The following is a 26,681-nucleotide window of genomic DNA, read 5'->3' on the forward strand; positions in this document are numbered from 1 at the left end:
AACAGGGCAGCACGGCTGACCCTTGGATGTACACAGAGAGCTAAAATTAATAATATGCATGTCAATCTCTCCTGGCAGAAAGTGGTGGAGAGATTAACTTCATCACTACTTTCATTTATGAGAGGTTGAATGCATGTTGAATGCACAGAGCTGTCTGTATAAACTACAGGCACACAGCTCAGACACCCATGCATACCCCACAAGACATGCCACAAGAGGTCTCTTCACAGCCCCCAAGTCCAGAACAGACTATGGGAGGCACACAGTACTACATAGAGCCATGACTACATGGAACTTTATTCCACATCAAGTAACTGACGCAAGCAGTACAATTAGATTTTAAAAAACAGATAAAAAAAACACCTTATGGAACAGCGTGGAATGTGAAGCAACACAAATATTGGCACACACACACTTGTAGATATGTGGTAATGGTGGAGTAGGGGCCTGAGGGTACACAGTGTGTTGTGTAATCTGTGAATGTATTGTAATGTTTTTAGAATTGTATAAAGTGCCTTAATTTTGTCGGACCCCAGGCAGAGTAGCTGCTGTGTTGGCAGCATGGGGACCCATAATAAAAACAAATAATGAGTAATGTAAGATATGTAAACATTATTTAGTGGCATTGTATAAAGTGACTAGTGATCCCGTTGTTAAAGTGGCCAGTGATTGGGTCTCAATGTAGGCAGCAGCCTCTCTGAGTTAGTGATTGCTGTTTAGCAGTCTGATGGCCTTGAGATAGAAGCTGTTTTTCAGTCTCTCGGTCCAAGCTTTGATGCACCTGTGCTGACTATGCCTTCTGGATGATAGCGGGGTTAACAGGCAGTGGCTCAGGTGGTTGTTGCCTTTGATGATCTTTTTTTGCCTTCCTGTGACATCTGGTGCTATAGGTGTCACGGAGGGCAGGTAATTTGCCCTCGGTGAGGCGTTGTGCAGACCGCACCACCCTCTGGATAGCCTTGCGGTTGAGAGTGGAGCAGTTGCCATTCCAGGCTGTGATATAGGATACTCTCAATTGTGCATCTGTAAAAGTTAGTCAGGGTTTTGGGTGACAAGCCAATTTCTTTAGCCTCCTGAGGTTGAAGAGGCACTGTTGCACCTTCTTCACCATGCTGTCTGTGTGGGTGGACCATTTCAGTTGGTCGTTGATGTGTACGCCGAGGAACTTAACTCTTTCCACTTTCTCCACTGCTGTCTCTTCGATGTGGATAGAGGGATGCTCCCTCTGCTGTTTCCTGAAGTCCACGATCATCTCATTTGTTTTGTTGACGTTGAGTGAGGTTATTTTACTGACATAACACACCCAGTGCCCTCACCTCCTCCCTGTAGGCTGTCTTGTTGTTGTTGGTAATCAAGCCCACTACTGTTGTGTCGCCTGCAAACTTGATGATTGAGTTGGGAGGCGTGCATGGCCACGCAGTCGTGGGTGAACAGGGAGTACAAGAGGGGGTTGTGGGGCCCCAGTGTTGCGGGTCATCGAGGTGGAGGTGTTCACCCATCAGAAAGTCCAGGACCCAATTGCATAGGGTGGGGTTGAGGCCCAGGGCCTACAGCTTGATGACGAGCTTGGAGGGTACTAAATCAAATCACATTTTATTTGTCACATACACATGGTTAGCAGATGTTAATGCGAGTGTAGCGAAATGCTTGTGCTTCTAGTTCCGACAATGCAGTAATAACCAACAAGTAATCTAACTAACAATTCCAAAACTACTGTCTTATACACACAAGTGTAAGGGGATAAGGCAAGATACAGTAGATGGTATCGAGTACAATATATACATATGAGATGAGTATGTAAACAAAGTGGCATAGTTAAAGTGGCTAGTGATACATGTATTACATAAAGATGCAGTAGATGATATAGAGTACAGTATATACATATACATATGAGATGAATAATGTAGGGTATGTAAACATTATATTAGGTAGCATTGTTTAAAGTGGCTAGTGATATATTTTACATCATTACCCATCAATTCCCATTATTAAAGTGGCTGGAATTGAGTCAGTGTGTTGGCAGCAGCCACTCAATGTTAGTGGTGGCTGTTTAACAGTCTGATGGCCTTGAGATAGAAGCTGTTTTTCAGTCTCTCGGTCCCAGCTTTGATGCACCTGTACTGACCTCGCCTTCTGGATGATAGCGGGGTGAACAGGCAGTGGCTCGGGTGGTTGTTGTCCTTGATGATCTTTATGGCCTTCCTGTAACATCGGGTGGTGTAGGTGTCCTGGAGGGCAGGTAGTTTGCCCCCGGTGATGCGTTGTGCAGACCTCACTACCCTCTGGAGATCCTTACGGTTGTGGGCGGAGCAGTTGCCGTACCTGGCGGTGATACAGCCCGCCAGGATGCTCTCGATTGTGCATCTGTAGAAGTTTGTGAGTGCTTTTGGTGACGAGCCAAATTTCTTCAGCTTCCTGAGGTTGAAGAGGCGCTGCTGCGCCTTCTTCACGATGCTGTCTGTGTGGGTGGACCAATTCAGTTTGTCTGTGATGTGTATGCCGAGGAACTTAAAACTTGCTACCCTCTCCACTACTGTTCCATCGATGTGGATAGGGGGGTGTTCCCTCTGCTGTTTCCTGAAGTCCACAATCATCTCCTTAGTTTTGTTGACGTTGAGTGTGAGGTTATTTTCCTGACACCACACTCCGAAGGCCCTCACCTCCTCCCTGTAGGCCGTCTCGTCGTTGTTGGTAATCAAGCCTACCACTGTTGTGTCGTCCGCAAACTTGATGATTGAGTTGGAGGCGTGCGTGGCCACGCAGTCGTGGGTGAACAGGGAGTACAGGAGAGGGCTCAGAACGCACCCTTGTGGGGCCCCAGTGTTGAGGATCAGCGGGGTGGAGATGTTGTTGCCTACCCTCACCACCTGGGGGCGGCCCGTCAGGAAGTCCAGTACCCAGTTGCACAGGGCGGAGTCGAGACCCAGGGTCTCGAGCTTGATGACGAGCTTGGAGGGTACTATGGTGTTAAATGCCAAGCTGTAGTCGATGAACAGCATTCTCACATAGGTATTCCTCTTGTCCAGATGGGTTAGGGCAGTGTGCAGTGTGGTTGAGATTGCATTGTCTGTGGACCAATTTGGGCGGTAAGCAAATTGGAGTGGGTCTAGGGTGTCAGGTAGGGTGGAGGTGATATGGTCCTTGACTAGTCTCTCAAAGCACTTCATGATGACGGAAGTGAGTGCTACGGGGCGGTAGTCGTTTAGCTCAGTTACCTTAGCTTTCTTGGGAACAGGAACAATGGTGGCCCTCTTGAAGCATGTGGGAACAGCAGACTGGGATAGGGATTGATTGAATATGTCCGTAAACTCACCAGCAAGCTGGTCTGCTCATGCTCTGAGGGCGCGGCTGGGGATGCCGTCTGGGCCTGCAGCCTTGCGAGGGTTAACACGTTTAAATGTTTTACTCACCTCGGCTGCAGTGAAGGAGAGGTGCATGTTTTGGTTGCAGGCCGTGTCAGTGGCACTGTATTGTCCTCAAAGAAAAAAAGTTATTTATTCTGCCTGGGAGCAAGACATCCTGGTCTGTGACGGGGCTGGTTTACTTTTTGTAATCCGTGATTGACTGTAAACCCTGCCACATACCTCTTGTGTCTGAGCCGTTGAATTGAGATTCTACTTTGTCTCTATACTGACGCTTAGCTTGTTTGATTGCCTTGCGGAGGGAATAGCTACACTGTTTTTATTCGGTCATGTTTCCGGTCACCTTGCCCTGATTAAAAGCAGTGGTTCGCACTTTCAGTTTCACGTGAATGCTGCCATCAATCCACGGTTTCTGGTTTGGGAATGTTCTAATCGTTGCTATGGGAACGACATCTTCAACGCACGTTCTAATGAACTCGGACACTGAATCAGCGTATTCGTCAAGGTTGTTGTCTGACGCAATACGAAACATATCCCAGTCCACGTGATGGAAGCAGTCTTGGAGTGTGGAATCAGATTGGTCGGACCAGCGTTGAACAGACCTCAGCGCGGGAGCTTCTTGTTTTAGTTTCTGTCTGTAGGCAGGGATCAACAAAATGGAGTCGTGGTCAGCTTTTCCAAAAGGAGGGCGGGGCAGGGCCTTATATGCGTCGCGGAAGTTAGAATAGCAGTGATCCAAGGTTTTGCCAGCCCTGGTTGCGCAATCGATATGCTGATACAATTTAGGGAGTCTTGTTTTCAGATTAGCCTTGTTAAAATCCCCAGCTACAATGAATGCAGCCTCAGGATGTATGGATTCCAGTTTGCAAAGAGTCAAATAAAGTTTGTTCAGAGCCATCGATGTGTCTGCTTGGGGGGGAATATATACGTCTGTGATTATAATCGAAGAGAATTCCCTTGGTAGATAATGCGGTTGACATTTGATTGTGAGGAATTCTAAATCAGGTGAACAGAAGGACTTGAGTGCCTGTATGCTTTTGTGACCACACCACGTCTCGTTAGCCATAAGGCATACGCCCCCGCCCCTCTTCTTACCAGAAAGATGTTTGTTTCGGTCGGTGCGATGGATGGAGAAACCAGCTGGCTGCACCGACTGCGATAGCATCTCTCCAGTGAGCCATGTTTCCGTGAAGCAAAGAACGTTACAGTCTCTGATGTCCCTCTGGAATGCTACCCTTGCTCGGATTTCATCAACCTTGTTGTCAAGAGAATGGACATTGGCGAGAAGTATGCTGGGGAGTGGTGCACGATGTGCCCGTCTCCGGAGTCTGACCAGAAGACCGCTACGTTTCCCTCTTTTACGAAGTCGTTTTTTTGGGTCACCGGCTGGGATCCATTCCGTTGTCCTGGGTGAAAGTCAGAACACAGGATCCGCTTCGCGAAAGTCATATTCTTGGTCGTACTGATGGTGAGTTGACGCTGCTCTTATATTCAGTAGTTCTTCTGGACTGTATGTAATGAAACCTAAGATGACCTGGGGTACTAATGTAAGAAAGAACATGTAAAAAAACTGCATAGTTTCCTAGGAACGCGAAGCGAGGCGGCCATCTCTGTCGGCGCCGGAAGTTATAGTCTATGAAGTTATAGTCTATGGTGTTGAATGCTGAGGTTTAGTCAATGAACAGTATTCTTACAAAGGTATTCTCTTGTCTCTTGTCCAGATGGGATAGGGCAGTGTGTAGTGTGATGGCGATTGCATCTCTGTGGACCTGTTAGGGCGGTATGCAAACTGAAGTGGGCCTAGGGTGTCAGGTAAGGTAGAGGTGATATGATCCTTGACTAGCCTCTCAAAGCACTTCATGATGACAGAAGTGAGTAGTCATTTAGTTCAGTTATATTTGCCTTCTTGGGTACAGGAACAACTGTGGCCATCTTGAAGCATGTGGGAACAGCAGACTGGGATAGGGAGTGATTGAATTTGTCCATAAACATACCAGCCAGCTGATTTGCGCATGCTCTGAGGATGCGGCTAGGGATGCTGTCTGGGCCAGTAGCCTTGCGAGGGTTAGAAATGTTAAAATGTTTTACTCACATCGGCCACGGAGAAGGAGGTGGGGGGGGCGCAAGTCTTGTTAGCGGGCCACGAATGGTGGCACTGTATTATTATCAAAGCGGGCAAAGGTGTTTAGTTTGTCTGGAAGCGTGAAGTCGGTGTCCGTGACGTGGCTGATTTTCTTTTTTGTAGTCTGTGATTCCCTGTAGACCCTGCCACATATGTCTCATGTCTGAGCCGTTGAATTGCAACTCCACTTTGTCCCTATAGCGGCATTTTGCTTGTTTGATTGCCTTGCGGAGGGAATAACTACATTGTTCATATTGATCCATATTTCCAGATCTCTTTCCTTGGTTATATGCGGTGGTTCGCGCATTCAGTTTTGCGCGAATGCCGCCATCCATCTGCGGTTTCTGGTTAGGGTAGGTTTTAATAGTCACAGCGGGTACAACATCTTCAATGCACTTCTTTTTAAATTAACTCACAGAGTCAGCGTATGGGTCAATGTTATTCTCTGAGCCTGACCGGAAAATATCCCAGTCCGCATGATCAAAACAATCTTGACACGTGGATTCCGATTGGTTAGACCAGCATTGAATGGTTCTCGTCACTTGTACATCCTGTTTGAGTTTCTGCCTATAAGACGGTAGGAGCAAGATGGCGTTGTGGTAGGACTTGCCGAAGGAAGGGTCTGGGAGGGCTTTGCATGCATCGCGGAAGTTAGAGTAGTAGTGGTCGAGGGTATTGCCCATGTGCGTAGTGCAATCAATATGCTGATAGAATTTAGGTAGCCTTGTTCTCAAATTTGCTTTGTTAAAATCCCCAGCTACAATAAATGCAATGAAATACTGTTCATTTTGATTGTATGAAAAGAATGCTTCACAATTAACCAACACCATTCTAGCTAATCCTCTGCATCCCCAACAGCTATACAATATAAGTATGTTATTTTGGTCTTTTGTGGGCTGGTTGGTTATATAAAAGACAGCATGAAGAATAGTCATGGTGCGTGTATGGAGGACTGTAAACTAATCTTAGCGTGTTTGCTAATGAAAGCAAGCTAATGTGCTGAAATATTCAGTGACTCCATTCTACCTGGCCCAAGGCAAAGACATAATACTGAATTCACTGCATTTCCTTTTATACCTTCCTAAATAGGTCACAATAAGCCAACGCTGTGCTGGGTATTCTCTAACAAAGTGCTGAGTGGGCAGACTCCCCTTTGCACTTTAACTTTCCAGACGTTTCGAGGGTTGACTTATTAATATCGTCATCATAAAAACTAAAAGTATTTGGTTAAATTACATGAATTACAAGGTGTTGAATGGACATGAATTCAATTCTTTCTAGCTGTGGCTACTAATACAGTGGCAAAGCCATTCAAACTAAAGACTTCATTATTTATTTACTTTGCTAAACAGTTGCAGTATCTGTAAAGTCAAATGGACCCCCATTAGCGCTCTGAGATAGCCATTCTGCTGCCTGTTTGAGCCATTTAGAAGTTTTGTGGTTTAAACCAACACATGGAGTAAACATTCTGTTATCAACACTGTTTGATTCTTGGGAACTTCTTGCTCCCTAAATGATCACCATACACCCCCCTCCCTCCGCCCCATCACCAGAGGAACGGTGTTCCTGAACGTATGTGTTTCTAGGTCTAATGAATTGCCATTAACGACTGTAAACCCACATGGCTGGTAACTTTTTCGAGCTGCATCTTCTCTCCTCAGAGAGCTGGAAGACTTGACTGTGTCTCGTGATGCTAGTGAACATTAACGCCACTAAATATACCCAGCTCCAGATGCTGCAGATTGTCACCATTGTGCAGGTTTTCCATCAGAGAGCAGAATCATGTCACACTGCAATAATATACATAATGCCAATGTTATGAAAGGCTGTTGGAGACTAGAGCTGTTGTTAATTGTATGTCATCATTATTTAATGTTCTGTTGCTAAGCAGGGGCACATAGAGCCACTTCTGAGGTTTAGTGAGGTGTGATTGCTGTCTAAACCAGCACACAGGTTTTAGTGTGATAAGTCTGTTCTTAAAAACACCATACTCTGATTAGTCACTCTCCATCTATGACTCTCTCTACTGCTAAGATTCTGTAAAAGAATGAGTGGTCATATTAGATTTGCGTGCTGAGTCTTTGATCTAAATCTCTGACTGGCTGTACTCAAACAGTCAGACAGGTTTAACATTCTATTTTTAGCATAGCCAATCAGCCTACTATTTAGAACGTAATTACCGGTATTCAGAAACTGCCATTCACACAGGTTTTCACTATGACCAGTACTTAATGTGAGCTGATATTGTATTGTGTCTCTCTCTGTGGTTTGGGTATATATATAGGACAATACTAACACTATCTGTTATTCACTCACTCAATAGGCCTATAGCCTATACAGTACACCCACTGAAATCCCACTGAAATCTTCAAGGTCTGTTAGACCTTAGATACATAACCATAACATCTGATTCTTTGTAAGTGAACTTCGGATAAACTCACCGCTTCAAAATCTCAAAATTACCAATTTATGGGGACTCACACAATGTCCAGTCCATAGAAATAAATTATATTTCTATGGTTGGGTCAACCGGTCTATGAATTACACAATTAAGACCTAAACATTCATTGACATGCAGCACACTAAAGAGCATATACTGAGGCAAGAGTGAAAATGTTTTCAATCTTTATTGCTTTGCATTTTAAATTGCAAATGTCTGCAACTTTGTGTGCTGCTATTTTGACCAGCTCTCGTAAAAGAGAGTGTTAATCTCAATGAGACTAACCTGGTAAAATAAAGGTAAAATAAAATAAAAGATAATTGAAGTGTATTCATTCTACTCAGGGTATTTGCTCTGTGGCTCTACTCAATTTCAGTGCATCTGTTAAATCGACATTGTAACATTGTTCTGCATAAACACTCAATGTCTATTACGTACACATCTAACATATCCGTTGTACCTGCAATCTAAACCTCCTCAAGGTCTTCAGGTCTAGTTCTGAGTTGGTAATGACACATAATAATGAGATGAAATGAACAGACATGAATGAGTGAGAACTCAAACTCACTAAGGTCATTTGTTTAAAATTGTGCACAAAGACGAATGGTAAAAAGAGTGGTTCATAACACTGACAATTAATCACAACTAATTAAGGTCATCAAGACAGCAGAGCACATACAGCAACACCTCTGTCTTAAGGCCCTCTTCATTCTACTTGTCATAATGCCATTAATTAGAGATGCGTTCCTTAATTAGAATGCACACAGTCACAGATTTAAAATGAAGTGTAATTTAGTAATGAGAAGTCAACAAGCGAATGAGGGCACGCGCGCACACACACACACACAGAACATTGTTTTCCGTGCGACAGGTCACTCACTCCGTGAGAGAAAGCTGAAGGCACTTCTGTGCTTTGATTGGCAGGTGCTGTGGCATGGTAGCAGCCAGCCTAAGGTGTGAGAGCTGCAATCATAGCAGCGCAGAATCCTGTGGCTTTAGACAGACGGCCCTGACCTCCACAGGACTAACTGGCAATAAGACCCTCAGGATGGAAAACATGAAAGCGCCTCTACCAAGTCTCTACCTCACTTTAAATTACTCCCCCAGTCACAGGCTCACAGTATAAAATGTATTGGTAGTACTGATGTACACCTTGTCAATTATCATAGTTTATTGTACCTGGAGGTAGGCTGGGTCTCTTCCTCTTATTGCGGTTCTCAGCTCCGTTTTCCAGAGGACAGTCTGACACCAGTGGCCCGTTGGAGTTGCTGAACTGCAGGGGCTCGTTGTTGGAGGACGGGTCAAAGGATAGCGGATTCAGTCCTGAAACACACAGAAACACAACAAGCAGCCATGTTAGTCTAGCTTTTTTATGGCGGTTTTGGAGCAGTGTCTTCTTCCTTGTTGAGCGGCCTTTCAGGTTATGTCGATATAGGACTCATTTTACTGTGGATACAGATTATTTTGTACCGGTTTCCTCCACATCTTCACAAGGTCCTTTGCTGTTGTTCTGGGATTGATTTGCACTTTTCACACCAAAGTACGTTAATCTCTAGAAGACAGAACGCGTTTCCTTCCTTAGCCTCTCCCGGCTTCTGGTTCCCAGCTGGGAACCTAACCTCCCACGTTCAGCTGGAACGGTGGCGCATGGAACGCAAAAATATTCTTAGAAATATTTAACCTCCACACATTAACAAGTCCAATAGCTCAAATGAAAGATAAACACCTTGTTCATCTAGCCAGCAAGTCAGATTTCTAAAATGTTTTACGGCGAAAACATAGCACATATATATGTCAAACCACCACCAGACACAGCTCATTTGAATAGCCAAGACATGCAATCAACAAACGCAGGATTAAAAAATAAATCATTCACTAACCTTTTGAAAATCTTCATCAGATGACAGTAATAGGACATGTTACACAGTACATTTTTTTTTCAATAATATGCCATTTATATCCATAAATGTCCATTTACATTGAATTCATGTTCAGAAAATACTCAAAAATGTCCGCAGGAAATCTAGGTAGCGCGGCAAGATAACATAAATAGACATCATAAACTTTGACTAAATATACCTGTTCTACATATAGTTAGAAAGATACACTGCTTCTTTATGCAATCGCTTTGTTACATTTATTTTTAACGTTACAGAAATCGCACACTATTCAATATTCTGAGACGGCGCTCAGATATAAGCTAAATTTCTCCGTAATGTTGGAGTCAACAGAAACACAGATTTCAGCATAAATATTCCCTTACCTTCGATGGTCTTCGTTCAGAATGTTCTGGAAGGGTTCATACTTACCCAATTCATCGTTTGGTTTCAAGTATTGCGTCTTTGTATTAGCTACTGCTAATAACATCAGCTGAAATGCACCCAAAATGTCCTCTGGTCCGGAAAAGTTGCGCATCAAAACTTCAAAATGACATATTATATGTCGACTAAACAGGTCAAACTAAGTGCAGAATCAAGCTTTATGATGTTTTAAACACACAAAACAAATTTCTATTCAACCGGTCATCGTTAGCTCTTCCCAGGAGTGCTGGAACAAAGGAATGGCCGGGACCAATTCGCGCCCCAACGCACAAGGTATTTTCTCCTGGCACACACTAATTTCACTCCCATAGGGCCAATTCTCGCGGGATTTGAACGATTAAAAGCTCTACTGAATGAGGACATCTAGTGGAAGACATAGAAAGTCTCCCCAGATCCATAACTGGTTGGGAAGGGTGGGGGCGATGACGTTGAAAGTTGCCCCAACTTTCATGACCACAAAAACTAGTTTGGAAGAATGCCTGCCCTGTGAGTTCTGCTATACTTACAGACATAATTCCAACGGTTTTAGAAGCTTTAGAGTGTTTTTTATCCAATAATAATTATTATATGCATATATTAGCAATTTTTGACAGATTTTTTTTCAGTTTACTATGGGTACCCAATTCCTCCAAAGGGGGCAGAAGTCAGCCCTATCTTTAACAAGCTTGAGCGGTATGATGGCTGCGTGGTCCCATGGTGTTTATACTTGCTTGCTATTGTTTGTACAGAAAAACTTGGTACCTTCAGGCGTTTGGAAATTGCTCCCAAGGATGAACCTGACTTGTGGAGGTCTACAATTTTTGCCTGATTTCTTTAGATTTTCCCATGATGTCAAACAATGAGGCACTGAGTTTGAAGGTAGGCCTTGAAATACATCCACAGGTACACCTCCAATTGACTCAAATTATGTCAATTAGCCTATCAGAAGCTTCTAAAGCCATGACATCATTTTATGGCATTTTCCAAGCTGTTTAAAGACACAGTCAGCTTGTATGTAAACTTCTGACCCACTGGAATTGTGATACAGTGAAATAATCTGTCTGTAAACAGTCCAACCTAAGTGTATGTAAACTTCCGACTTTAACTGTATGTCAGAATCTACAGATTGTTGTGTCTTTCTGTTCAGGGGCCCAATTTATAACCGGTAAGTTTCAAATTAATCGTCTGTGTGCGCCATATTTGAAAACTGCACAGGCAAAAACATAGAGATTTCTGAACTTGCCACACGCCATGTACACATGTTTCCCATTATAAATTAGACCTGTCCTTAAATTGTGTTCATGTGAACAAGCATTATAACTCCCTTTGGAAAACGCCCTCCATTCACCATTTATGGTGACAATAATGTATTTTATTTGTTGTATAATTTGGAACTATTCGAAATAGGTCACATCAGTTTCTGTATGAAAGAGCAATGGCAAATTTGATCACATTTCTGTATAGCTGCGAGCAGAATATTTGGCAGTGATTTTCTCAAACTAAACGTGCATTCTGCCTATAGCAAGATTGTTTGTATATTCGAAACAATTTAAAAGTAGACGAAATGCTACAACCCACACATCTATGCAAAATATGAATTGTGGTTCAATCTTTCGTTTATCAATAAATGATTGTGTTTCTATCTCCTGCTTTGGTATAGGCTCTGAGATTAAAACTAGGAAATGATGTCACGCTGATATTGAACAGCAATACTGTAGCCTACCCATACTGTCAATTTGCTGTAGTTGGCAGAATGTTATAATCTTTTGCAGTAATTTATGTTGTATCTAGCAAAGGACTGTGTCCGTTTTTGAAATTGTTGTGGAGCTGTCAGCAGAAAATTTAAATTCAGCAATGTTTTGCATCGACTTTTCCCCCAACCCAAATATGCTGGATTGTCTAGGCCATGCTACTATTTTTTTTGTATTATTACAGTCGGCCTACTTACAGTAGCATAGGCCTACTGCAACATCACATGTCAACTGTTCACCTGTTAAATTTGACTGAATATTATAAACCATACTGCCTATGGGATTGAAAAACCTTAAATACCTCCGGGAAAGTATTCAGACCACATGACTTTTTCCACATTTTGTTAAATTACAGCCTTATTCTAAAATTGCTTAAATTGTTTTTTCACCCCTCATCAATCTACACACAACATCCCATAGTGACAAAGCAAAAACAGTTTTTTAGAAATGTTTGCTAATTTATAAAAAGTAAACCACTGAAATATCACATTTACATAAGTATTCAGAGCATTTACTCAGTACTTTGTTGAAGCACCTTTGGCAGCGATAACAGTATTGAGTATTTTTGGATATGACGCTTGCAACCTTGGCACACCTGTATTAGCGGTTTCTCCCATTCTTTTCTGCAGATCCTCTCAAGCTCTGGTTGGGCCACTCAAGGACCACTCAAGAAGCCACTTATGCTTTGTCGTGGTTGTATGCGTAGGGTTATTGTCCTGTTGGAATGTGAACCTTCTCCCCAGTCTGAGGTCTGGAGCACTCTGCAGCAGGTTTTCATCAAGGATGTCTACGTACTTTGCTCCGTTCATCTTTCCCTCAATCTTGAATAGTCTCCCAGTCCCTGCCATTGAAAAACATCCTCCCAGAAGGGCCAGGTTTCCTCCAGATGTGACGCTAGGCATTCAGACCAAAGAGTTCAATTTTGGTTTCATCAGACTATTTCTCATTGTCTGAGAGTCCTTTAGGTGCCTTTTAGTCCTTTAGGTGCTGTCATGTGCATTTGACTGATGTCTGGCGACTTTACTATAGAGGCCTGATTGGTAGAATGCTGCAGAGACGGTTGTCCTTCTGGAAGGTTCTCCCATCTCCACAGAGCAACTCCGGAGCTCTGTCAGAGTGACCATCGGGTTCTTGGTCACCTCCCTGACCAAGTCCCTTCTCCCCCAATTGCTCAGCTTGCCTGGGAAGCCAGCTCTAGGAAGAGTATTGGTGGTTCCAAACTTTTTAAGAATGATGGAGGCAACTGTTTTCTTGGGGACCTTCAATGCTGCAGAAATGGTTTGGTACCATTCCCCAGATCTGTGCATCAACACAATCCTGTCACAGAGCTCTCTGGACAATTCCTTCGACCTGATGGCTTGGTTTTTATCTGACATGCACTGTCAACTGTGGGACCTTATATAGACAGGTGTGTGCCTTTCCAAATAATGTCTAATCAATTGAATTTACCACAGGTGGACTCCAATTAGGTTGTAGAAACATCTCATGATCAATGAAACAGGATGCATCTGAGCTCAATTTCAAGTCTCATAGCAAAGGGTCTGAATACTTATGTAAATAAGGTATTCAGGTTTTTTTATATAAAAAAAACTGTGCAAAAAATTTAAAAACGCTGTTTTAGCTGTGTCATTATGGGGTATTGTGTGTAGATTGCTGAGGATTTTTTATTCTAAAATGTATTTTTTTGTAACAACATTTGGAAAAAGTTAAGCGTTCTGAATACTTTCCGGAGGCACTCTAGAACTCTCTCAGAGTGATTTGGCTATAGGTACAATTAAATGAGAGATGCACATGGTAATTTGTTGTATAACTATTTCGGGAATATGCACCCATCACAGCCAGAAAAGGTGAAGAACGTATTCTGCAATGGTTAGGAAAATAAAATAAATAGGAAATAGATTCCTATGTCTAACTATTTTAGATTCTAAAAAATAAAATGCATAGGTTTTTACTCTTTTAACTACAGCAAATGGTAGCGTTTTTGTTTATGTTTTCAGTTTTAATGAATAAGCGAGTCACATTTGCACAAAATGTTTACTTGCCAGCTTGCAATACAATATTTCAACCTACAGCAGATGTGCGTACTTATAGTCTAAAGTTTGTGGGGATGTGAGCCCTCTCAACTCAAATATAAAAAATAAAAAAAATGCTCACTTTTGCATGAAAACTGGTGCACGCACATTTTGGGGTACTGTACGTATGCTCAGTTTATAATTGAAGCCACTGGTCTTTAGACAGTGAGGACACTAGGTAGCATCTCCAAACTAATCCAGAAGTTTAATTTCCATCCCAGCATATTGCTGTCCTGAGAGTAACAGCGACAGGATTAAAACACAAAGACCACCATTAGTTAAGAACCTAAGACACACACTCTTAATATAATTATATTAAATTATCTAAAGTGAGTGCAGGCGCCGATATAGAAATGGGCCAATCTGTCCAACAGCTATAAGCAGACAATCCTTTTCCAAAACCAGTCTTTCTACTTTTCTGACCGATAGCGTCTTCCAAAGGATAAAGCAATAAGGAGAGTAGAGGCTGATAAATTATGGAAACAATAACAATGTGAATATTGCCCCAAAATCCCAGGAAACAAACACGTTACCTTGTGTTCCGACCCTAATATATCAGTGATTTCCTGTTTCAAAATTGGATTTGTGTTATTTATAATTCAGAACAGGGTCTGGGAGAGACAAGGCCTATGCCCATGAAAAATGCATCACTTCTCTCGGTTTACACTTGTTTTGCTAGGCCTTGTTGTAGTCAGAAAACGGAATCTCTGAAGATGGAGAATAGCAAACTTGTCTTTAACAGAGAGTCCATATCTGCTCTGCAGTAGAAACGGGTTGGAACCAAAATGAATTCCGACAGTTAAAATAAAGTTCTGAACTGGTTCGAACCCCCAAATAAGTATCCGTTTATATCGTTCCTTTTCGACCTTTTTCGACCTGTGACCTGTCGACCCAATCAGTGCGCTTAGAGCAGGAAAGCTTGTTGTTTACATGCGTGATCGACAGAAAAGTGTAGCCTATGTGTGGTGAGAGCGAGAGAGGGTTGAGGAACAGGCTTAAAGCGCTAGGCATTTTGTTATGACATGCATTATCTGAATTAGGTCCACAGAATTATACCTAGGAGGAGCAGCTTAAATGTCCTTTGAGCTAACTAGCTAACAAGCTTATGTGTTCAGAGCGCCACCAGAATTAAAAACACGTCTTACTTTCTTGTAGTTAATAAATTCAACGTGAAATGTGATAACTAGGCCTAAAGTATCATTAACGATCATTGAAAAAGTTTATCCATTCTTCGCTAGCTAATTAAAAACCTCTCTCCTTATCAGATAGCCTAAACACGCACTGGCAAAGATTTTCAGCTTGCAGGCAGATGCTGGAATACATTTCTGAGTGACAGAGTGAGGGCTTTGCACAGGCACTCTGTTGCATTGTTTTGTGGGACAGGTTTTCCATGCATTAAATATAAAGGTTTTGTTCCGGAACAGTATGGATCACTTTCGTTTTCGGTTCCATTTCTGTTTAGTTCCGTTTTCAGTTCTATTCCCTGAACCGGTTGCAACATCTGAGTAGAAACACACAGGGCTCAGAAGACAGACATATATCGCAGGACACCATCAGATCCCTTATATCCTGCAATTACTTGATGTGTGTGTTCATGTGCATCATTTACTAGAATCATTTCTAGAGAATTTCCACTCTGCTATGGTTATTGATTTAAAGCAGTTGTACGCGCGTGAACGCTCACGCCCAAAGCCTATGTTATGGTGAAAGGAGGCCTCATATGGTCTTTGAAACAAAAACGTATTTCAGGGTACGGAGGATGAGCTGAGGTGGAGAATTGGTCACTGGCTTCCAACCATATGAAGAATTAGGTATTACTATTCATCTTTGTGTGTTTTTAAGTGCTCGGGACAAGCAAGTGACCGCAGCTGTAAGCAGGACATAAAGGGACAAGCTACAGACAAAATACAAACCACAGCCCAATACTGTTGAAGTCCTGAAAACCTGTGGTAAAGTGATTTGCTGAACTTCTGCTCAACCCCTGAAAATGGAAGTACAGCAGGCCTATGTGTTGCATCACATACATTTTTGAAGGCCATAAGTTGAGTACCAATTAAGTACAGACTGGTGAAGTAGTGAAGCACGTAGATCACATCACTTGGAGCCGTGAAGTGAGTGTGACTGATCAGCATTCTTTCAGCATGGAAATAGAAAGCTCTCTTTCTCTCCATCTATGTATTTCTCTCTTTCCGATCTGCATCGGGGGCTCAGAAAGTTACCAATGGACTCCGACACCGAGAGCCTCATACAATTATGGGTAGCAGCATTTTTATGGAAGTTTCTCTAGTTCTTCTCCACAACACAAAACCATCCTTAATGTGTTTACAGGGGGATTTTAAAGGTCTCACTCCGTTCAAATGATGCGCCTTCTACCCCCTTTTCTATTAGAGAGAGCTTGATAGAACCTCTCCACATCAGGCCCTTCTCCAATCTGTTTACTTCTCTCCCTCTCTTTTTTTTCCTCTCAGTCTCTCCTTCCTGTTTCGCTCTCTCTGTTTTGTGTTCTTTATTTAACCACATTTCCATCACAATGAGAACCAACCATCCTGTTCTCCCTCTGTGTCATCAGGGCTTTCCACATGAAGAGAGAAGATGGGTAAACAACAGGCTAATAAACAGACGACAATCTGTTGAAGAAAAGAGCAGAATTGCCTTCCCTCAAACCAAGGGAAACGAGCAGGGAAATCTGCCCTGTAAACATTATGTAGAAAGTCAAATGTTTCATCGAATGAAAAGGAAGTGGGCTCCATCAGTGATGGAACTCCTCTCGACTGACTGGCTGTCTGTTTGTCTGTTTGTCTGTTTGTGGGACATCACACGGTACACCTAGTGCTCACTGCTTACAAATCCACCCACGCACCCTCCATCTCCCTACCTCTCTCTGCTCTGTCTGTCTGTCAGCCTCCATCTGGCAGCCTCTCTCTTCCTCTCGCTCTTTTCCCAGAAAACAGTCCACAAAATTCTCCCAGATGTCAAATGCTTCAGTTCATCTTATAAACACACTAGAGTTTCACTGTAAATGTAAAAGTTTAATAAAGCCAGCTTTTCATTCTCAGAGTTTAAAAGGTTCAAGAGGAAATAAAAGGAGATAAAAGGGGAAATACAGAGAAAAAGAGAGCTAGATAGAGAGAGAGACAGGATAAACAGAACAATTGAAGGAAAGTGGCCAACCAGATAAATTGATGGCCTCTTTGGGGTATATTGCATTTGAAAAGTATTCAGACGCCTTGATTCCACATTTTGTAACGTTTACAGCCTTATTCTCAAAAATGATTCAATCGTTTTTTCCATGATCAATCTACACACAATACCCCATAATGACAAAGCAAAACCCATTTTATTTTTTTATTTAAACAAATGAATAAAAAGCAAAAAAATCTGAAATATCACAATTTCATAAGTATTCTGACCCTTTACTCAGTACTTTGTTGAAGCACCTTTGGCAACAATTACAGCCTTGAGTCTTCTTGGGTATGACGCTACAAGCTTGGCACACCTGTACTTGGGGAGTTTCTCCCATTATTTTCTGTAGATCCTCCCAAGCTCTGTCAGGTTGGATGGGGAGCATCGCTGCACAGCTATTTGCAGGTCTCTCCAGAGATCGGGTTCAAGTACAGGCTCTGGCTGGGCCACTTAAGGACCATTCAGAGACTTGTCCTGAAGCCACTCCTGTGTTGTCTTGGCTGTGTGCTTAGGGTCGTTGTCCTGTTTGAAGGTGAACCGTCGTCCTGAGCACTCTGGAGCAGGTTTTCATCAAGGATCTCTCTGTTCTTTGCTCTGTTCATCTTTCCCTTGATCCTGAATAGATTCCCAATCCCTGCTGCTGAAAAAACATGCACACAGCATGATGCAGCAAACACCATGCTTCACCAAATTTCCTCCAGACATGACACTTGGCATTCAGGCCAAAGTGTTCAATCTTGGTTTCCTCAGACCAGAGAATCTTGTTTCTCATGGTCGGAGAGTCCTTTAGGTGCCTTTTGGCAAACTCCAAGCGGGCTGTCATGTGCCTTTTACTGAGGAGTGGCTTTCATCTGGCCACTCTACCATAATGGCCTGATTGGTGGAGTGCTGCAGAAATGGTTGTCCTTCTGGAAGGTTCTCCCATCTCCTCAGAGGAACTCTGGAGCTCTGTCAAAGTTACCATCGGTTTCTTGGTCAACTCCCTGACCAAAGCCCTTCTCCCTCAGTCTGGCCAGGCAGCCAGCTCTAGGTTCCAAAATTCTTCAATTAAAAAAAAAAGAAACGTTTTTGCTTTGTAATTATGGGGCATTGTGCGTAGATTGATGAGGGGGAAAAACTATTTTAAATTAAGGCTGTAACGTAACAAAATGTGGGAAAAGTCTGAATACTTTCCAAAAGCACTGTAGACAGGTGTGTGCCTTTCAAAATCATGTCCAATTAATTTAATTTACCACAGGTGGACTCCAATCAAGTTGTAGAAATATCTTAAGGATGATCAATGGTTGCGCCTGATCAATGGATAAACAGTATGAACCTGAGCTCAATTTCAAATCTCATAGCAAAGGGTCTGAATACTTATTTATTTTTAATACATTTTCTAACATTTTTAAAACTGGTTCTCACTTTTTCATTATGGGGTATCGCGTGTAGATTGATGAGGAAAAAAGGTAATTTAATCGTTTTTAGAATAAGGCAGAAACGTAACAAAATGTGGAAAAAGCAAAGGGGTCATTTTATTTAACCTTTATTTAAGTCAGTTAAGAACAAATTCTTATTTATAATGACGGCCTACACTGAATGCACTGTAAATTGGCTATTGAGGCTGAGTCACTGCCTGGTCTCTCTCTCTCTAATGTGCTGTAGATCTCTCTCTGTGTTGTGGTAACACGTGGCCACCACACAGGCACACACGCGCCTCTACCACACACGCATGCGCACACGCACACACACACACAGCCTCTTTGTGCTCTGGTGACCCTGGAGAACTGCTGAGTCACTACCCTCTACCCCACAGGGACACTGGTGGATGGTCTGTTTGGGAAAAACTATCTGGCCATAACCACAGCTCACGCTACAAGGAGAAGAGGGGGAAGTATGAATCCCAAGGCCAACGGAAACAATAAATAACACAAGGTAAATAGGAAGTCACGGGATGTGGGTCTGGGCAGCAGGAATGAGAGGAGCTTCTTTGCTTTATCTTGGCCAGGTCGCAGTTGAAAATGAGAACTTGTTCTCAACTGGCCTACCTGGTTAAATAAAGGTGAAATTGGGGCCTCCCAGGTGGCGCAGTGGTCTAGAGATTCTGGGTTCGAGCCCAGGCTCTGCCGCAGCCGGCCGCGACCGGGAGGCTTATTGGGCGACGCAAAGGTTAGGGAGGGTTTAGCCGGCGCACTAGTGACTCCTGTGGCGGGCTGGGTGCAGTGCATGCTGACCAGGCAGGTCACTAGGTGTACGGTGTTTCCTCTGACACATTGGCTTTTGGTGCATTTATACGGAGACTTGATTACACACAGGTGGATTGTATTTATCCTCATTAGTCATTTAGGTCAACATTGGATCATTCAGAGATCCTCACTGAACTTCTGGAGAGAGTTTGCTGCACTGAAAGTAAAGGGGCTGAATAATTTTCCTCGCCCAATTTTTCAGTTTTTGATTTGTTAAAAAAGTTTGAAATATCCAATAAATGTCGTTCCACTTCATGATTGTGTCCCACTTGTTGTTGATTCTTCACAAAAAAATACAGTTTTATATCTTTATGTTTGAAGCCTGAAATGTGGCAAAAGGTCGCAAAGTTCAAGGGGGCCGAATACTTTCGCAAGGCACTGTATGTAGAGGACAAATATGAATGTGGTATTAATAGGACACAATGTACAAGATACATAATGCACACACAACCAGTTTGGGGGAAGGAGTGACGTGAGATGGTAGAGAGTAGACCAGCAGCAGCTGTAAAACATTAAAAGGCCATCTAATAGCCCAACATCTCTGAACTACTGATGCAAACACCATTTTTGAAAAACTGATGCTATCGCTAATGTCCCTCGTGAAAATGATACCCAATGTTATTTCTAACACGGTCAATAATCTGCTACGACTATCTGTAACTACAAGAGAGCATTTGGGATGCTGGGAACAACACTGCATCCCTGCACACACACAAATATCAAAGAGCTAACTGAGAGCAGGTAAGGTTTTTCGCTTCTCTCTCCTTCAGTGTCATTCTGCAGGTTCCTCCCTGCACAGAGGACCCTGTGAGGGGCGGGGTGGAGGGCTGCAGGCCGTGTCTCTGAGACGGTTCAGAGCTGCTCCGTGATGACAGCCTGAGGAAAAAGGCTGCAGCACTCTCAGCTGGAGAAATGAGACAGGATAATAGCACTGACAAATACCAGCAGGAGAGATAAAGAAAAAGAGAGGCAGAGAGAGTGAGAGATGCTGAACGAGACAAAGAGAGGCAGAGAGAGTGAGAGATGCTGACCGAGACAGAGAGAGAGAGAAAGAGGGAGAGAAAGGTAGTGTGACACTGTCACAGAGAGGAAAAAAGAGAGCTTAGGAGAGAGATAGCAGACAGGCTAGTACTGTATGTGTGGTAGGAAGAGTGTGTGTGGCAGGTTGTGTCTGCCAGCTAGAGTGTGTGTGGCAGACAGGTAGAGTGTGTTCATATTTGTCACTCTGGTCAACACAACATCCAGCTAAATTGAGTTAACACCCAGAAACACCTGAGGGGACAGACAGACCACTGTGAAATTTCCCATGTTTCAGAGGAATGTTAGATCAAACCTGAGCCTTTACAGCTAAAACCAGATAAGAAAGGCTGTAAACCTACAGAGACAAATAGACAAGACCAGTATTTTTCTATTAAATACAGAACTGAACTGGTCGAGATATATAGGTGGTTTCTAGGGCTGAGAATTCCAAGGGACCTCACGATATGATATTATCACGATACGCTGGGGTCAATAAGATATGTATTGCGATTCTCGCGATTAGACTCTGGGATTTTATTGCGAATCGATGTTCCAAACATATTGCTGACCATATGTCTGTTGTGTGTCTGTGTGTGTTTTTGTGTGGTAACAATGTGGGTGGCATGAGGTGAGGGAGCGGACCATCCATCTTACTAGTGCATGAAGAACAAGTGAACAGGTAGGTTTAAAGCCTGTTCATCCATATGAGAGAGAGAAAGGAACACGTGACATACAGCATTAACACTGAACTGACCTCATGAATACTATTCTGCTTTTCTTTTAGGTTTTACACTCCATTACCAAGTCAAAGCTGTCTGTCCCCAAAGACCTGTGTTCTGCACATTTAGCTCCATGGATTCGTCTTACCAAACGCTGTGGCTGGTTGACAGAGCCACTTATCAGACCAATTATGACTGTAGAGGTTTCCGCTCCCTCAAACTCTGAAAGACAAACTCTGAAACACATTCTATAACCTTATCCAATAAAGAATGTCTGATTTGACAACAGAAGTTGGGACTAAGATGGTTTAAGAAAACAATTCAGAAAGAAATCAAATATTTCCCCGAAATTGCATCAAGAAAGAACAGTCAAAGCAAATCTGCTCTGAACTAAGTTTCATATTTTCCTTCCGTATAGCACATTGATAGGTGAAAAAAGTCACACAAACATGCCTCGTTCTACTTCTAACTCTTATTCTCGGAAGAGCCATTTTCCCATTTCTAATGAATTAATGTTGGCAAATGAAAACATTCAGGCTGCTATTATTAGTGAAAGCTTCGTAAAGGGTGACCAGGGGGCAGAAAATCAATTTTCTGTTGTCTAATTAGGAGACAAGAGGAAGGGGGCTCAGACTCTCCACCTCAGACCAGAAGAACATTGGTCTCTGAGTGGAAGTACAAGTACATTCCACTATGACAAAACACGTGGCCCCTCAACGTTTTCAGTTTTCATTAAATTATTACTTGGCGGTTAAATGCCTTGCTAAAGGTCACATTGGCAAGAGATTGCTTATAAGATGCTGCTCCCGATTGGCGCAGCGGTCTAAGGCACTGCATCTCAGTGCAAGAGGCATCACTACAGTCCCTCAAATCCAGGCTGTATCACATCCGGCCGTGATTGGGAGTCCCATAGGGCGGTGCACAATTGGCCCAGCGTTGTCTGGATTCGAGTTTTGCCAGAGTAGGCCATCATTGTAAATAAGAATTTGTTCTTAACTGACTTGCCTAGTTAAATAAAAATAAAAAAATAAATGTTGACCAGCAACACAACAGATTTGTCCCGTCGACCACAGGATTGAACTAAACCAACAGTATTTCGAAGAATAGTCTACCTTTTTGGGGTCATTCCTTTTACCAGTGAAAGCAAAACCAAAGTTCCAGCACACTGTGACTTCTATGATTGTGGATTACAACACTGCCCTGTTTGACTATGTCAGGTAAAATGTCACAATTGAGTCAGCTGGCCCCTGCTCAGAGAACAGTGATTTCCAGTCTGATTGTCAGATAGTAAATAAGGACAAAGATGTTCTATTATATTGACAAAATAGTCAAGTGAACGCTCTAACACTGAAAAGTAATTTCCTCAAAGATGGAAGGCAGGTGGGAGGATGTGAGATCAGGTGGGACCATTGCAAATGAGAGGGTAAATACACAACTGGCACAACTAAGTTGTTTTTATCAAAAGTTGCCAGAATGCCACATGCATCCACTTATATCAGTGTGTGTAACAGCAGCCTAAACATCACAAAACGTACATTTGATCAAAATAAGCCTCACGTAATTTGACATTATCTCATAGACCTCCATGCAAACGCAGACAGATTTTGGGCAGTGTAAATGCTCTCGCATTGCCTCTTCCTTTCTGATAAGGGTCACAGTCTCTACCCAGAAGCTCTTTACTGATGTTGGACCAAGGTCACATTCGGACCAACACAGATACCCATAGTCTACTGCTTTTATTCCCTCCCCTGTAGATGCTGCTGGGAAAAAAATATTGGGAGGTTGCTGTTATTTTTCAAGGTCAAGTGACATGACTTGTCCGCTGTGCTGACAATTGCTGCGTCAAGTTGAGTGATCCAAAATTAGCTGTGTGCATCAGCGATGTTTCTCTAATGATTGGAATGCTGGTCACAAGGTCTTTGTCAAGGCAGAGAGTCAAAGTTAGATAAAGGCCCCAAAGAGATCCTTCGGACAATGAAGAGAGCTGCACCTCTATTAATAGCCTAGGTCTTCCAGTATGATCTCTAGCACTGACTATGTGGAGTGATGGATGCTCTGGGCAGATGAATCAACAAGGTGCCTAACTTACTTACCTAAATTACTTAGCGTGGAAGCACAAGCATGCCAGTCATCTAAAGAATTCTCCTCTCCTCAGGCCATCACCGTATCAAATCAAATTTGTCTCATGCACCGAATACGACTTTAACGTGAAATGCTTAGTTACAAACCTTTAACCAACAATGAAGTTCAAGAAATAGAGTTAAGAAAAGATTTACTAAATAAAGTAAAGTAAAAAAAAGAAGAGTAAACACAATAAAATAACAATAACGAGGCTAGATACAGGGGGTATCGGTACAGAGTCAATGTGCAGGGGTACTATGTACAGATGAAGTCTGAAGATTACATACACTTAGGTTGGAGCCATTAAAACTCATTTTCAACCACTCCAAAAATTTCTTGTTAACAAACTATAGTATTGGTAAGTCGGTTAGGACATCTACTTTGTGCATGACACAAGCAATCTTTCCAACAATTGTTTACAGACAGATTATTTCACTTATAATTCACTGTATCACAATTCCAGTGGGTCAGAAGTTTACATACACTAAGTTGACTGTGCCTTTAAACAGCTTGGAAAATTCCATAAAATGATGTCATGGCTTTAGAAGCTTCTGATAGGCTGATTTACATAATTTGAGTCAATTGGAGGTGTACCTGTGGATGTCTTTCAAGGTCTACCTTCAAACTCAGTGCCTCTTTGCTTGACATCATGGGATAATCTAAAGAAATTTGTCAAGTCCTCAGAAAACTAATTGGAGACCTCCGCAAGTCTGGTTCATCCTTGGGAGCAATTTCCAAATGCCTGAAGGTACCATGTTCATCTGTACCAACAATAGTACGCAAGTATAAACATCTTGGGGGGGGTCATACTGCTCAGGAAGGAGATGCGTTCTGTCTCCTAGAGATAAACATACTTTGGTGAGAAAAGTGCAAACCAATCCCTGACAACAGCAAAGGATCTTGTGAAGATGCTGGAGGAAACAGGTACACAAGTATCTATGTCCACAGTAAAACGAGTCCTATATATCGACATAACCTGAAAGGCCGCTCAGCAAAGAAGAAGCCATTGCTCCAAAACTGCCATAAAAAAGTCAGATGACGGTTTTTAACTGCACATGGGGACAAAGATGGTACTTTGGAGAAATGTCCTCAGGTCTGATGAAACAAAAATAGAACTGTTTGGCCATAATGACCATCGTTATGTTTGGAGGAAAAAGGGGGACGCTTGCATGCCGAAGAACACCATCCAAACCGTGAAGAAAGGGGGTGGCAGCATCATGTTGTGGGGGTGCTTTGCTGCAGGAGGGACTTGTGCACTTGGACCGGTGAACACAAAATAGATGGCATCATTATGGAATATTATGTGAATATACTGAAGCAAAATCTTAAGATTTCAACCAGGAAGTTAAAGTTTGGTCGCAAATGGGGATTTCCAAACCCTCTCAGCACTGCCTGGACTGCGCAAAAATGCAAATGCTTTCCGTTTGAGTTATATTAGGTTTTATTTTCAACTCCGAAGTTGTGGCAAAACGGCTTAAGGACAACAAAGTCAAGGTATTGGAGTGGCCATCACAAAGCCCTGAACTCAATCCTATAAAATATTTGTGGGCAGATCTAAAAAAAAACGTGCACGAGGAAGGAGGCCTACAAACCTAACTCAGTTACACCAGCTCTGTCAGGAGGAATGGCCAAAATTCACCCAACTTATTGTGGGAATCTGGTTGAAGAAACGATTGACCCAAGTTAAATAATTTAAAGGCAACGCTACCAAATACAAATTGAGTGTATGTAAACTTCTGACCAACTGGGAATGTGATGAAAGAAATAAAAGTTGAAATTAATCATTATCTCTACTATTATTCTGACATTTCACATTCTTAAAATAAAGTTGTGATCCTAACTGACCTAAAACAGGGAATTTTTACTAGGATTAAATGTCAGGAATTGTGAAAAACTGAGTTTAAATATATTTGTCTTAGGTGTATGTAAACTTCAGACTTCAACTGTAGGTCGGGGTAAAGTGACTATGCATAGATAACAAACAGCGAGAAGTGTATTTATAGCACTTGAGACTAGAGAGAGTTAAATTTGAAACAGGCAGTGAATCAAAGTGAAAGGCACCAAGATTTCAATATCTCAGCCTCTTTCTCAGAGGTTATTCCTCCTTCTCTTTTCACAAATCACAAATACTGTAAATGGTTGAACAAACTTAATGGTGCTTTTTCAAATTGGCCCTGTTTTCCAAGGGAAAAGTTAAAGGCGGGTTTGAAGGATTGTTTTTGGTTCCTGAGCTACAGGCTTCAAAAGGCCTCAATCCGGTGAAGCATTAACGCATGAGCTCCGTTTCAGAGAAAAACCTCTAATGAATCAGGCCTTTTGGCCCCAGATGCACAAACACTGTTGGTTGATGGGATGGCACAGCTTCCTTTGGTCAATCCCAGCAGTCTCTTTATGGATGAAAAAAAAGAAAGAAAAAAAAGAATAGGAACCTAAAAGAAAAACCAATCAATGGCTCTCTGTATACACCTGCCTCTGGTCTGGTGAGGACATGAAAGGAGCTACTAGTCCAGACTACACAAACCACACATATGCACACACCCACACTCGCAGAGACAAGGCCTATATACTGTACTATAAAGAGAAACGATGCAAGTAGGGGCCTGTGTGTTGACTGAGAAGTATTAAACAACCAGGATCCAATGTAAGATGGCCTGACTCCGGTCTGATTACAGGGTTTATCCTTCTTACTTCATGTATTCCACTGACTAAGAAAGCACAGGCTTCTTTGATTACAGCCTTGATGAAAGAAATATAAGCAGTTTCTCACAGCAGGAAAATAATCATGCAGCAACAGGAAATCTGAATTATTGTGTAGATTATAATTAAGGGACATTTTTGTAGGGGTTGATACATTTTTAGTTAGGGCAAATCAAGTGTGAAATGTTAAACTAAGAAGCCTTTTTAAACCTTGAATACACTACACGTTTGCATATCCTGCAAGAACAGAGTGATAATTAAGATCCTACATCTGTAAGTGATGAGATGTAGTGATTGGCAAACTGTGCGAGTGTTTATTGTGAGCTGTTAAAGTGGGTCACTATGCGGAGCGCAGTTAAGTGTGTGTGACACCTAGGCTTTGAGAGGACTGACTAAGTTGGTCACTTGAATCTGTGGCGTCACTGTAGTCCGTGGTGACAGATATCTGTTGGTTACAGACATAGGAACAAATACACACATGTTAAATACATTATACGTGGACATAAACAGTATCTTACACTCACGTTTTCCTTCAGTATCTCTCTTAGACAAATGCACACGTGCATGCTCACACACACACACTTGTGCCAGTTCGGTCGATTTATCAAGCTAGCACCTTTGTGTGAAAATAGGCTTAAATCAAACACTCTACCTGCTTTTCTGTACAGT

General features: G+C 42.4%; 1 protein-coding gene across 12 annotated transcripts in view; it reads right to left on the reverse strand.

Moving 5' to 3' along the window:
• Positions 1-26,681, reverse strand: part of LOC110505197 (ecto-NOX disulfide-thiol exchanger 2) — a 316,865-nt gene that overhangs the window by 236,723 nt on the left and 53,461 nt on the right. For all 12 annotated transcript variants that reach the window (XR_016491735.1, XR_016491736.1, XR_016491737.1 and 9 more), the window contains exon 2: positions 9,104-9,247. Coding sequence is in view for 3 of the 12 variants with exons in the window: in XM_021584250.3 (XP_021439925.2) it covers positions 9,104-9,247 (144 nt within the window). In the remaining 9 variants the exon portion in view is untranslated. The remainder of the gene's footprint in view (positions 1-9,103; positions 9,248-26,681) is intronic.

Source organism: Oncorhynchus mykiss, chromosome 25 (genome assembly GCF_057628025.1).
Source record: "Oncorhynchus mykiss isolate SJ-2025 chromosome 25, ASM5762802v1, whole genome shotgun sequence".
Taxonomy (NCBI): Eukaryota; Metazoa; Chordata; class Actinopteri; order Salmoniformes; family Salmonidae; genus Oncorhynchus; species Oncorhynchus mykiss.